This window comes from Dendrobates tinctorius, unplaced genomic scaffold (genome assembly GCF_039654945.1).
Source record: "Dendrobates tinctorius isolate UK_male_01 unplaced genomic scaffold, ASM3965494v1 ptg000084l, whole genome shotgun sequence".
Lineage (NCBI taxonomy): Eukaryota > Metazoa > Chordata > Amphibia > Anura > Dendrobatidae > Dendrobates > Dendrobates tinctorius.
This window is the reverse complement of record NW_027361752.1, coordinates 23,116,696-23,132,244: the sequence shown is the minus strand read 5'-3', so window position 1 is coordinate 23,132,244 and position 15,549 is coordinate 23,116,696. Positions and strand designations below refer to the sequence as shown.

General features: G+C 43.6%; 1 protein-coding gene across 2 annotated transcripts in view; it reads right to left on the bottom strand.

The window, feature by feature from the left end:
- The window catches only part of USP25 (ubiquitin specific peptidase 25), a 146,383-nt gene that overhangs the window by 41,271 nt on the left and 89,563 nt on the right, over positions 1 to 15,549 (bottom strand). For both annotated transcript variants that reach the window (XM_073584479.1, XM_073584480.1), the window contains exons 13-16: positions 11,254 to 11,415; positions 9,568 to 9,770; positions 8,924 to 8,994; positions 5,347 to 5,575 (exon numbers count right to left, since the gene is read on the bottom strand). In XM_073584479.1, the coding sequence (XP_073440580.1) occupies positions 5,347 to 5,575; positions 8,924 to 8,994; positions 9,568 to 9,770; positions 11,254 to 11,415 (665 nt within the window). The remainder of the gene's footprint in view (positions 1 to 5,346; positions 5,576 to 8,923; positions 8,995 to 9,567; positions 9,771 to 11,253; positions 11,416 to 15,549) is intronic.

Below are 15,549 nucleotides of genomic sequence, written 5' to 3'. Positions count from 1 at the left end.
GAGGGTCTCAGCATTTGTGAAAACATGAGAAATGTGCCATGAATTTACAATGATCCGGGCTGAATAATAAAACTGCTGACATGTCACGAGGAAAATAAGTGAAAGATTTTCCCTGATTTTGGGTGTCTCATTGCCCTACTTACAAAATATCCCTGCAACTATAATGCAGATATATTGAGCTTCAAATGCAAAAGTTGCTGGAAAAACCTGTGACCGTGACATTGTGGGAAGCTCCAACAAAGAGGATATCAGAAGAACACAAGTTTTGCTTTGTTCCTTTTTGTGAATAGCCTTAAAAGGGGTGGTCGTCTTTTAGAAAACTTTATGCCATTTGCTGTGTGTGTTATTTACTAGTGTTGAGCATTCCGATACCGCAAGTATCGGGTATCGGCCGATACTTGCTGTATCGGAATTCCGATACCGACTTCCGATATTTTTTCAATATCGGAATTCGGCATCGGAATCGGAAGTTCAGTTGATTGACGGCCTGACGTCATCATGATGCGCGGTGTGTGCGCATCATGATGCGCCGTCATTTCGGGCCTTCCGGGGGTCTCTGCCGGCCTGCCGGGGGGCTGTGCCGGCCTGCCGGGGGGCTGTGTGGACTGCCCGGGGTCTCTGCCGGCCTGCCGGGGGGCTGTGCCGGCCTGCCGGGGGGCTGTGCACCCTGTGGGGGTCTGTACCGGCCTGCCGGGGGGCTGTGCCGGCCTGCCGGGGGGCTGTGCTGATGTCCGGGGGTCTGTGCAAGCATCGTCCGATGGGACTACAAGTCCCATCGGGCGATGCCTGCTACCATGACAGTGATTGACACATTAGCCAATGATGGGACAGTAGTAGTCCCATCATCCGGCTAATGTGTTAAATGTTAAAAAAAAAAAAAAAAAAAAAAAAAATACTACATACATACTACATGCTACATACATACTACATATATACTACATACATACTACATACATACTACATACATACTACATGCATGCTACATACATACTACATATATACTACATACATACTACATACATACTGCATGCTACATACATACTACATACATACTACATACATACTACATGCATGCTACATATATACTACATGCTACATACATACCACATACATACTACATGCATGCTACATATATACTACATGCATGCTACATACATACTACATATATACTACATGCATGCTACATACATACTACATGCTACATGCATGCTACATACATACTACATACATGCTACATATATACTACATACATACTACATATATACTACATGCATGCTACATATATACTACATACATACTACATATATACTACATACATACTACATATATACTACATGCATGCTACATATATACTACATACATACTACATATATACTACATACATGCTACATATATACTACATACATACTACATATATACTACATACATGCTACATACATACTACATACATACTACATATATACTACATGCATGCTACATATATACTACATGCTACATACATACCACATACATACTACATACATGCTACATATATACTACATGCATGCTACATACATACTACATATATACTACATGCATGCTACATACATACTACATGCATGCTACATACATACTACATACATACTACATGCTACATACATACCACATATATACTACATACATACAATACATTCATACAATACATACATAGACATACAGTACATATAACATAGAGTAACATACTTACCAATACTTGTCACATTGTTCCCCGAAGCCATTGTCTTTCCGGAATAAATATTAACATAACAAACCACAAAAATACTCACCCACGATCCGAAGCAGTCCACGAGTGTGTCCCACGACGATCTTGGGTAGAGAACTGCAGCATCAGATGATGCTGCCGTTCTCTACGGGCTGCAGGAATCCAATGACGGAAGGTAGGTATCCTTCCGCACTGTATTCCTCCGCCACTTAAAAAAAAAAAAGTCCCTAGTCTCACTTTATGCCATTGCTGTGTGGGAAATTCCCACACAGCAATGGCATAAAGTGAGACTAGGGACTTTTTTTTTTTTTAAGTGGCGGAGGAATACAGTGCGGAAGGATACCTACCTTCCGTCATTGGATTCCTGCAGCCCGTAGAGAACGGCAGCATCAGCTGATGCTGCAGTTCTCTACCCAAGATCGTCGTGGGACACACTCGTGGACCGCTTCGGATCGTGGGTGAGTATTTTTGTGGTTTGTTATGTTAATATTTATTCCGTAGACGACAATGGCTTCGGGGAACAATGTGACAAGTATTGGTAAGTATGTTACTCTATGTTATATGTACTGTATGTCTATGTATGTATTGTATGAATGTATTGTATGTATGTAGTATATATGTGGTATGTATGTAGCATGTAGTATGTATGTAGCATGCATGTAGCATGCATGTAGTATGTATGTAGCATGCATGTAGTATATATGTAGTATGTATGTAGCATGCATGTAGTATATATGTAGCATGCATGTAGTATGTATGTGGTATGTATGTAGTATATATGTAGCATGTATGTAGTATGTATGTGGTATGTATGTAGCATGTAGTATGTATGTAGCATGCATGTAGTATATATGTAGTATGTATGTAGCATGCATGTAGTATATATGTAGCATGCATGTAGTATGTATGTGGTATGTATGTAGTATATATGTAGCATGTATGTAGTATATATGTGGTATGTATGTAGCATGTAGTATGTATGTAGCATGCATGTAGCATGTAGTATGTATGTAGCATGCATGTAGTATATATGTAGTATGTATGTAGCATGCATGTAGTATATATGTAGCATGCATGTAGTATATATGTAGTATGTATGTAGTATATATGTAGCATGTATGTAGTATGTATGTAGCATGCATGTAGCATGTAGTATGTATGTAGCATGCATGTAGTATATATGTAGTATGTATGTAGCATGCATGTAGTATATATAGTATGTATGTAGTATATATGTAGCATGTATGTAGTATATATGTAGCATGTAGTATGTATGTAGTATATATGTAGTATATATGTAGTATGTATGTAGCATGTAGTATGTAGCATGCATGTAGTATATATGTAGTATGTATGTAGTATATATGTAGCATGTATGTAGTATGTATGTAGCATGCATGTAGCATGTAGTATGTATGTAGCATGTAGTATGTATGTAGCATGCATGTAGCATGTAGTATGAATGTAGCATGTATGTAGTATGTATGTAGCATGCATGTAGCATGTAGTATGAATGTAGCATGTATGTAGTATGTAGTATGAATGTAGCATGTATGTAGTATGTAGTATGAATGTAGCATGTAATTTTTTTTTTTTTTACATTTAACACATTAGCCGGATGATGGGACTACTACTGTCCCATCATTGGCTAATGTGTCAATCACTGTCATGGTAGCAGGCATCGCCAGATGGGACTTGTAGTCCCATCGGACGATGCCTGCACAGACCCCCGGAGCCTGCACAGACCACCGGCAGGCCGGCACAGCCCCCCGGCAGGCCGGCACAGCCCCCCGGCAGGCCGGCACAGCCCCCCGGAGCCTGCACAGACCACCGGCAGGCCGGCACAGACCACCGGAGCCTGCACAGACCCCCTGGCAGGCCGGCACAGCCCCCCGGCAGGCCGGCACAGCCCCCCGGCAGGCCGGCACAGCCCCCCGGAGCCTGCACAGACCACCGGCAGGCCGGCACAGACCACCGGAGCCTGCACAGACCCCCTGGCAGGCCGGCACAGCCCCCCGAAAGGCCCGTACAGACCCCAGAGAGGCTGTACAAGGGCAGGAAAGGGTTTTTCTTATTCCGATACCGGAAGTCCCATAGACTTGAATGGGACTTCCGGTATCGGAATCGGCGATACCGATACTTTTTTTAAAGATCGGCCGATACCATCCGATACGATACTTTGAAGTATCGGATGGTATCGCTCAACTCTATTATTTACAAAATAGAATAGAATAAAATCTTAGCGTTGCAAGGGACCTCCTGGGTCATTTGATCCAACCCCCTCTGCTCAAAGCAGGATTCATTAAATCATCCCAGAGAGATGTCTGTCCAGCCTCTGTCAGATGATTTCCATTGAAGGAGAACTCACCACCTCTCGTGGCAGCCTGTTCCACTCATTGATCATCCTAAAAATCGCCCTGGATTTTCCATTGCTGTCTCAGCCAGTGTTAGACCTGGCAAGGGCAAATAGTAATACCGTGATCCCTTATAGCCGTGACAGTATATGGCATAACGATTTCTCAGAGTATAAGCTCAGCCAATAGAGGAATTAACCTGAGTCTAGAGATCTCTACTACAAATTAGTTTCCGTGTAGTTTACTAGATGAGTTGTCTCGTGGCGACACTATTGATTGCACAACCACTTTACACCAGAGGACTTCAGAAGATCAACACTCCAATGTTTCTCCACGGTCAGAAGATAAGCCCCTCATTCTAACAGTTGGGCCACGTATCTCTACTTTGTAGTACACTACCTTTCGCGGGTATTGTTCTCATCCTCTCGCAATGGACCTGGGGTGTTGGGAACACCTAGTGATTAGGGGACCATGGTATGAGTTTTCCCATATTAACAGTATAGGAAAAACGTCTGACCCCTTGGTGGTCAAAAATGGACATTACTACTCCATTCACGCATCTCATCTCCATTGACACAGGGCATCTTGGGACCCTATTTTCGAGGATCAGTGGGGCTGCACAGGCACATCCACTGAGCGATCTGTAACAACTTGTCCTCTGCACTTAGGATGCCATTGCCCTCGCCAACACAGGTCCTTTTTACAATGGATGACGAGCTATTGAGAGTGATGAACCAAAAGATCATTTCACTGGATGAATGAGCGTTTTACGAACCTGTCGTGATGTACTATTTAACTTCAGATATAGGGTTAAATAGCGTTATAATTTTGCCTGGCCACCTTACTGTAATCAAGGCTGCCAGGACGAAACAGACTTCTATCCTCATGGAAGCTGCTCACTTCCAGTCAGAGGCGTGCACGGAGCGATTACAGACATCGTTCACAATACTCTGCAGCGTAATTGTGCAAAGTGAGATGTCAATCACTGTGCCATGGAGTGATGACAGTGTGAGCAATGACTGTTAGCGCTCCGTGCACGCCCATATGACTGGAAGCGAGCAGTCCCCCAGGATACACATTCATTTCCTCCCAGGAGCTGTTCTGTCAGCACGATGGCCTGGCAGTATATAAATGCTATTTACCTTCAGACTGACCCTATAGCTGCAGGTTTAGAGTGTTTTTTTGCACAACAGGTTCCCTTTTAGACACAGTCTTGATCCAGATCCAGCTGTGTTCATCCGCTATAATCACCTTGTATCAGGTGCTGTTCCCCATCATTAATGTACATCAGACAATAAGCACTGGCATTCCTGTAACCGCCAAAAGAATCGCGCTCCAGCTCCTCCCACGAGGATTTCGTCACCGAGATGTCGTTATATTTCATCCACCGCTTTTCATTGTGATCAAATATATACGCCCAATAGTGGCCGGCGTTCGCTTGTCCTTCATGAACCAACACAGCGTGTAACCGGTATGGGACCTAGGGAGGGGAGGGAAAAATAAAACGATTTTACAGATCATTTTGGCTTAAAAAATAAACAGAACACAAATATACAACTGGTAAGATATGGGTGTCCAACACATTGATCATGGAGGATTCAAACATTGCTTATGTGACTCTTATAGGGGTACGGTGACTTGACCTTTACGGAACATCTGTAAGAGTCGCATGGGCCATGGTCTCTTGTCTAAGTCAGTAAATTAGGTTTCTCGGGATTTGTGTAGGATGTTAACCTCTGCAGATGATTTTCTCTATGGCCGCGCACTTCAAGATGAGACAGACTTACAGCGTTGACAAGGAAGGATTCAGTCCATGTAAAATAAATTGGATTTTACTGATGAATTTTATAGAACTATTATACAGAGGATGGCAGGTACGTGGCCTGTTTATTTAATCTTCTGTGTATATATTATGAGAAGCTGGAGAAATACCATTGGCTCAAAGGAGAACTGGAGAAGATGTGGAAGGTGAAGGCAACAGTGATTCCAGTGGTGATAGGAGCACTTGGAGCAGTGATCCCTAAGGTGGGAAAATGGCTACAACAGATCTCAGGAGCAACATCTGAGCTCTCTGTCCAGAAAAGCGCAATGCTGGGAACAACCAAGATCCTGCGCAGAACCGGCAAACTCCCAGGCCTCTGGTAGAGGACCCGAGAATGAGAAAGGACAACAAAGACCACCCCCCAGTGGGGGTGAAAAGGAAGTTTTTTTTTTTTAAATTACAAACAGGAAAATGGTCAGATGCAAAGGTTTGGGCACCCTTGGAGATTTGTGTGCTCAGATAACTTTGACCAAGGTTTCTGGCCTATATTAGCTTCTTAGGGTTACGGCTCGTTCACATCACCATTAAAAAAAAGGCCAGGTGATGCAAATTTCCCAGCTTTATAAAACCCAGCCTACTCTAACCTTGTACACAAAAATAACAGCCATGGGTTCCTCCAAGCAGCTGCCTAGCACTCAAACTGAAAATTTTTTCAGCCCACAAAGCAGAAGGCTTTAAGAAGATAGCAAAGTGTTACCAGGTTGCCCTTTCCTCAGTTCAAAATGTAATTTAGAAATTGCAGTTAACAGGAAGAGTGGGAGGTCAAGATAAAGTCTGGAAGACCAAGCAAAATATCTGTGAGAGCTGCTCATAGGATTGTTAGCGATACAAATAAGAACCCCCGCTTGACTGGAAAAAACCTTCAGAAAGATTTAGCAGACTCTGGAGTTGTGGTACATTGTTCTACTGTTCAGAGACACCTGCACAAATATGGCATCATGGAAGCATCATCAGAAAAAAAAACCTCTCCTGCGACCTCACCCTAAAACTCAAGTGTCAGAAATATGCAAAAGGACATCTAAACAAGCCTGATGCATTTTGGAAAGAAGTCCAGTGGACCAATGAGGTTAAAATGGAACTGTTTGACCACAATGATCAAAGGTATGTATAGAGGAAAAAAGGGCACAGAATTTCAAGAAAAGAACATCTCGCCAACCATTAAGCATGGGGATGGTCAATCATGCTTTGGGATTGTGTTGCAGCCAATGGCACGGAGAACATTTCACAGGTAGAGGGAAGAATGGATTCAATGAAATTTCCACAAATTCTTGATGCAAACGTAACACCATCTGTAAAAAAGCTGAAGATGAAAAGCGGATGGCTCGGATTAGTCATGAGCGAACGTGCTCGGATAAAGTGTTATCAAAGCATGCTTGTTTGCTGAGTCTCTTTGGAATGCTATAAAAATACGAGTCCCGACGCCTGCATGTGTTGCAACTTTTTGAAAGCCACAATACATGCAGGGTTTGCCTAACAAACAGGCTATCCCTGCATGTGTTGGGGGACGGTATAAAACCTTACCCGAGCACGTTCGCTCATCAATAATAATGATCCTAAATACACGTTAAAATCCACAATACACTACCTCAAAAGACGTAAGCTGAAGGTTTTACAATGGCCCTTACAGTCCCCTGATCTGAACATGCATACAAAATGAGCCATGAATCTCACAGAACTGGATGAATTTTCCAAGGAAGAATAGATGAAAATTCAATGAAAGACTCTTGTCTGGCTACAAAAAGCATACACAAGCTGTGATACTTTCAAAAGGGGGTGCTACTATGTGCTAACCATGCAGGGTGACCAAACTTTTGATTTGGCCCATTTTCCTTATTGTGATTTTTAAAATGTAAAAGATTAAAATTAAATAATAATTTTTTTTTTGGCCTACAAAGCAAAGGAAATGTGTCATCTTTAACTTTAGGTCTTTAAGAGATGATTACATGTCAAATTAAATCTTATATAATATACAGCAGCTACACAAATTAGCTGACACTGCCCCCTATCGTTCCCAATAGTACTTACCCTTTCCTCTTGCCTGCAGCTCTCACACAGTATGTAATCTGTGCCCTAGCTTGGCTTTTTCCATCTAACTCCAATTCCAGTTTACACAGCCTCTCTCCCTGTTGCCCTTGTGGTCTCAGGGTCCCCAAAAACGAATGGCTACCTTTCTGTTGAACCACTTTAGTCGCTCCATCTTTCCGGGAGTTCTGTCCTGGACCCAGGTTCTGCCAGCTGCACTCCAGATTCTCAGCCACATATCAAAATCTGGTATTTTTGTCCTTCATTACACACACACACACACACACACACACTCTCTCTGTATGCGGCCTTGTTCCTTACCTCTCCATGTCTCACTAACTAACTCTAAATTTCCAACTGATCTCTAACAGCACCCAGGAGTCTTCCTGATTTTGGGGCATACTTAAAGGAGTTGTCCGATGAACAAAGCACATTATAATCACTAGATCTTGGAATAATTTGGTATGTTAAAAAATGTGCCCCTGCTGTGTATTGTGTAATTGCTGTGTCAGACCATGTAGAGCTGCTCCAGTTCATGGTTGGCTGTGGCTCCTGGCTGGGTTGTGGGGGGGGGGGGTGACTTGTGAGGGAACCTGCCTGAGGTATCACAGGAGCAAGTGTATCTGCAGTGTCTCTATTCCTGTGAGCTGATCAAAATCAAGTCAATGACATATGAGCTCGACCTATACAGGGGGAGTTCAGGGCTTATATGGAGGTCTATAGACTGCAATAAGAGAGCAGATAAAGGTGGTGGCTTTAATTTATAATGGGAAAACCAGGTGCTAGGTACCCATTAAGAAGACGACATCTTCACTGCTAAGCTCAGACCACAGACCAAGGTAAGATGTCTCTTTGGCATAACAAGCAATTCACTTGACATAAAATATTAGACTGTGGGCTATAAAAAGATGTACAGGGCTTGTGGTTATGTAGGGGGCTACGCGTGCCCATGTATTTATTGCTCTGTAGGAAATTATAACTTACTTGTGTCATCAACTTGTCCGAATACATAAGTTCTATGGTCCGGTGTATTCTACCTATACTGTCCTGCAAGTCTGAAAACACAACGTGAATATACGTAAATAACGGCAGATTTACAGGTGATAATGAAAGCAGATTATTAATGTGATAAACCACAATATATAAGGCACCTGCAGTAAGTTTAGCACTTATGAAAAAATTCTGTGATACGTACAAAAGCAGATTATGTTAGAAGAGTATGAAGAATTATGGCACATTCTCCGGACCGATGTGAGTCCCACCCCGGGGAAACCCTCCCATCCGGCTTGGGCACATCAGCTGAAGCATGAATGAGCAGGTGGCCGCAATTGTACATGGCTCTTGCCATTCATATCACACTCATCTTTTACAGGGTTGAATACTTCTGCCAGATGATTACTGCTTTATTTCACATAAGGCATTAGGGATTTTTAGTTCTAGCAGTAATCGAATATAAAAAGTCGTAAATAAGTATCGGTTGGATAGCGCTGAAGAGAAAAGGCTTGGACAGAGAAAACCCATCTTATTTGAACAACCTTCGTTTTCCTTGAAAGCAACCCTTGACTAGTGATTTAACCACTGTGGCTTGTATATTTGGCACATATTTGTTAATGGAAAGGCCCCCATACCTCTTGTATCAGTTTCCACTTCTGTCCTCCACCGATGCAAACAGCCCTCTAGTACGGTCAGCTCCTCGTCGGTTATGTGCCGCGGTGCAGGGTGCATAGGTAAATCCGGAGGTATTCTGGACTGCGTGAATGGTTTGTGAATGACAGTGCGCTGGCTGGCTTGTGTCTCACCGGATGAAGACGTCCCCTGATGTTCCATTGTGCTGGAAACGTGCAGTGTGGAATCCAGCATTAAAGTAGGCAAAATAGAACTTCTAATTCATTCTTTAAAAACGTTCTATTCAGAAGCGTATTAAAAAAAAAAAGCTGTTTGTATTCCAAGCCCTAATGCGTCAATCAACACATCATGGATTATAAAGATAAATATTGAACAATCTACCCGAAAATTAGAAGACAGTCCAAGCTGTTTCAAAACAACGATCTTCAGATTAGGGGGAGGTAGACATCTTATATGTTACTCTTAGTCCAAAGATTCCCAGCTTTTACTCCTGATGTGTTTCCTTAAAAGCCATCTGATTCATCAGGGGAGTAGAATAATATTGCGCAGCCTAGTCCCTGTCTTCTCCGCACATAAATCCTCACAGTAGCGAGTGATCCCACAGTTACAGAGCACCCAATTGCTACTACAAACTATACAAGATGATGATGATCTGCCAGTGATCCAGCTTAACATGCAATTCAGGCACTGATGCAATAGTCGGAGGGGTTCAATGCACTTCAATAGTGAGCGCACAATCAGTAAATCGGTCATAGTAAGAGGTTTCTGTCAATATCTATAGGAGCCAATTGGTACCCTTCGTGAGCCAGTTGGGACCCTGTTTCTGATTATACAGCTTGTGCATGTATTGTCAGCACAGAGAACACATCTCTGGGGTCCTACAACGTATCTCAATGTAATATACGCATGTCAGAAACTCCTACTGGTGAACAGTGTTCTAACAAAGCTTGTGGGCCCTAAAGAAATCTCCCACAGGGCCCTAACCTTTCAGGTGTCTTTAATAGTTTTGGTCGTCTTATTATGTGCGCCAAACGGACCTTTTGGCCTCCACAAGCTCAAGACCTGGGTGCAAGTGCACTCCCTATAGTTGCACCCCTGCTGGTGGAGGTTTAAGTTCTGTGGTATCCACCAACAACTGATTAAGTAACCACAACCTATTTTGGATCCTGTAAGCCGCTTGTGGATTAAATTAGAGCTCCAGAGTGACTTTTGGCCACGATTAAAGAGGTTTTGTGGTATCGCTCACTTCCGAATAGGGAGCTGAGCGGCGCTGATGACACTGAGACTATACCAAGTGTGCACGATCAGCAGGTATTCTTACAAGTGCCCAATGCTAAAGAGTAAGACAGGTCTGCGATACAAGATGATGGCACGCGCGTCGTGGTAGGCATCCTTAGATGCCACATCCTCCGCATGAGGATGGAAATGCCCCATTAAGATCAAAAATACCATGCTGCCAGGTGTGAGTAAAGACAAAGAACGAGGTCAATTCACCAGGGATCTCCGGCACAGCGAGGGGCAATCCAGCCTCTCAGGATAAGCAAAAATTGTATCACCTCCCCCAATAAGGACTTGCACGACTTTTATTGTAACTGGAATCAAACTTCATCCGTTTCAGCAGTTTACGGTGTGATATTACTGAACAGGAAGACCAAAAAGAAATGCGATGATTGTGATGGAGACCTTACCTTTGCATGGGCTGTGAGGCCACAGAAGCACTAGGGGGGGCACTTGTATCAATATCCTCCACAGGGGAAGTGCAGACCGGTTTGCTGGATGCAAACTCTAGGGCGTACTGTAAAACGTCAGCCAGAGGGAACCGTTTGGGGCCAGATCCATAACTTAAGTATCTGAGCACAAGAAAGGACACAAAGAATATTACCAAAGGCGTGCACACAGTGAATATTATAGAGTCATCGAGATAGGAAGAGGAAAGAGTGACCACCAATATCGTGGGAAAAAAAAAAATACATGGGCTCTCTACCTTTGAGGAGAATTTTCTTGATTGCATTTGGAGCTAAAAATAATTTTTGCAATTGGATTTCATTAAAAACTTGGCCCAACTTCCTTCTATAGCCTTTCAGTTAAAACATCTATTAACAGCTGCAGAACGAGTTAACTGAGTATCCATCAGTGAGCCCGTTATGAGTATAGAGTGATTTATGACCAAAGACCCAATCAAGATTGAATGTGTTGGCAAAAAAGGAGTTTGTAAAAGCAAAATTTGCAATGAAACCTAAATGCAAAAGTGATTAATAGCGGGAAAAAAAAAAAAAAAGGGTTTTGATTTTTTTAGTAGACCCCAAAAAAGTGGATTGCCCCTTATTACATTCATAAAGCTGCAGCACAAAAACAAGGATGAAAATCAAACACGATGGTGCTAGATGTTTATTTTCACACAGTAAGTGCACCTTCCTCCAATAAAAATTAATTCCCTATTGATGATCAGGTATTTTGTGATAATGCCATATTCTGCATTCAGAATGTCATAGCTTTGGTGTTCCAACACTGCTCCTGCATTATTATATTGAAAGTCAAGTTAATGCCACAAACTGAAAAGAGAAAATTGAAAACTGAATTTCTGTGTATATTATATATATATATATATATATATATATATATATATATATATATATATATATATATATATATATATATATATATATATACACACACACAATATATATATATATATATATATATATATATATATATATATATATACACATACATACACACACCACACACACACACACACTAGCTGAAGAGCCCGGCGCTGCCCGGGCATGGTAACTAACTGTGGTTAGTTATAACAAATTATAATTATCCTCCATCCCATAGTCCCAAGCCCATATACCCATCACACATCCTCCATCCCATAGTCCCATGCCCATACACCCATCATACATATCCTCCATCCCATAGTCCCATGCCCATACACCCATCATACACATCCTCCATCCCATAGTCCCAAGCCCATATACCCATCACACATATCCTCCATCCCATAGTCCCATGCCCATATACCCATCATACACATCCGCCATCCCATAGTCCCAAGCCCATATACCCATCACACATATCCTCCATCCCATAGTCCCATGCCCATATACCCATCATACATATCCTCCATCCCATAGTCCAGTGCCCAAATACCCATCACACATCCTCCATCCCATAGTCCGTGCTCATATACCCATCATACATATCCTCCATCCCATAGTCCGTGCTCATATATCCATCACACATCCTCCATCCCATAGTCCCGTGCCCATATACCCATCATACATATCCTCCATCCCATAGTCCAGTGCCCAAATACCCATCACACATCCTCCATCCCATAGTCCCGTGCCCATATACCCATCATACATATCCTCCATCCCATAGTCCGTGCTCATATATCCATCACACATCCTCCATCCCATAGTCCCGTGCCCATATACCCATCATACATATCCTCCATCCCATAGTCCCGTGCCCATATACCCATCATACACATCCGCCATCCCATAGTCCGTGCTCATATACCCATCATACATATCCTCCATCCCATAGGCCCGTGCCCATATACCCATCACACATCCTCCATCCCATAGTCCTGTTCCCATAAACATATCCGCCATCCCATAGTCCCATGCCCATATACCCATCATACAGATCCTCCATCCCATAGTCAACCATTGTGACATCATAATGAGGGGCGGGGATGGAGGATAATTATAATTTGCTATAACTAACCACAGATAGTTACTATGCCCGGGCAGCGCCGGGCTCTTCACTGGGCAAAAAGTGTGTGTGTGTGTCAAGCCCCGCCCCTCATTAAGATGTCACAATGCCCCTATTTGCATACTGGGGAACCAGTGTGTGCGTATCAAGCCCCGCCCCTCATGATGTTACAATGGTTGCCATGGCGACGCTGATGTCATCATAGCTTGCAAGCCCTGCCGCCGCTCATTATGATGTCATAATGGTTGACTATGGGATGGTGGATATGTATGATGGGTATATGGGCATGGGCCTATGGGATGGAGGATGTGTGATGGGTATATGGGCATGGGACTATGGGATCGTGGATATGTATGACGGGTATATGGGCATGGGCCTATGGGATGGAGGATGTGTGATGGGCATATGGGCATGGGACTATGGGATGGAGGATATGTATGATGGGTATATGGGCACGGGACTATGGGATGAAGGATATGTGATGGGTATATGGGCACTGGACTATGGGATGGAGGATGTGTGATGGGTATATGGGCACGGGACTATGGGATGGCGGATATGTATTATGGGTATATGGGCATGGGACTATGGGATGGAGGATATGTATGATGGGTATATGGGCATGGGACTATGGGATGAAGGATGTGTGATGGGTATATGGGCACTCGACTATGGGATGGAGGATATGTATGATGGGTATATGGACACGGGCCTATGGGATGGCGAATATGTATGACGGGTATATGGGCATGGGACTATGGGATGAAGGATGTGTGATGGGTATATGGGCATGGGACTATGGGATGGAGGATATGTATCATGGTATATGGGCACTCGACTATGGGATGACGAATATGTATAATGGGTATATGGGCATGGGACTATGGGATGGAGGATGTGTGATGGGTATATGGGCATGGGACTATGGGATGGAGGATGTGTGATGGGTATATGGGCACTGGACTATGGGATGGAGGATGTGTGATGGGTATATGGGCACTGGACTATGGGATGGAGGATATGTGTGACGGGTATATGGGCATGGGCCTATGGGATGGAGGATGTGTGATGGGTATATGGGCATGGGACTATGGGATCGTGGATATGTATGACGGGTATATGGGCATGGGCCTATGGGATGGAGGATGTGTGATGGGCATATGGGCATGGGACTATGGGATGGAGGATATGTATGATGGGTATATGGGCACTCGACTATGGGATGGCGAATATGTATGATGGGTATATGGGCATGGGACTATGGGATGAAGGATATGTGATGGGTATATGGGCACTGGACTATGGGATGGAGGATGTGTGATGGGTATATGGGCACGGGACTATGGGATGGCGGATATGTATTATGGGTATATGGGCATGGGACTATGGGATGGAGGATATGTATGATGGGTATATGGGCATGGGACTATGGGATGAAGGATGTGTGATGGGTATATGGGCACTCGACTATGGGATGGAGGATATGTATGATGGGTATATGGACACGGGCCTATGGGATGGCGAATATGTATGACGGGTATATGGGCATGGGACTATGGGATGAAGGATGTGTGATGGGTATATGGGCATGGGACTATGGGATGGAGGATATGTATCATGGTATATGGGCACTCGACTATGGGATGACGAATATGTATAATGGGTATATGGGCATGGGACTATGGGATGGAGGATGTGTGATGGGTATATGGGCATGGGACTATGGGATGGAGGATGTGTGATGGGTATATGGGCACTGGACTATGGGATGGAGGATGTGTGATGGGTATATGGGCACGGGACTATGGGATGGCGGATATGTATTATAGGTATATGGGCACAGGACTATGGGATGGAGGATATGTATTATGGGTATATGGGCACAGGACTATGAGATGGAGGATATGTATGATGGGTATATGGGCACGGGACTATGAGATGAAGAATATGTATGATGGGTATATGGGCATGGGACTATGGGATGGAGGATATGTATGATGGGTATATGGGCATGGGACTATGGGCTATGAGATGAGGAATATGTATGATGGGTATATGGGCACGGGACTATGGGATGGAGGATATGTATGATGGGTATATGGGCACTCGACTATGGGATGACGAATATGTATAATGGGTATATGGGCATGGGACTATGGGATGGAGGATGTGTGATGGGTATATGGGCATGGGACTATGGGATGGAGGATGTGTGATGGGTATATGGGCACTGGACTATGGGATGGAGGATGTGT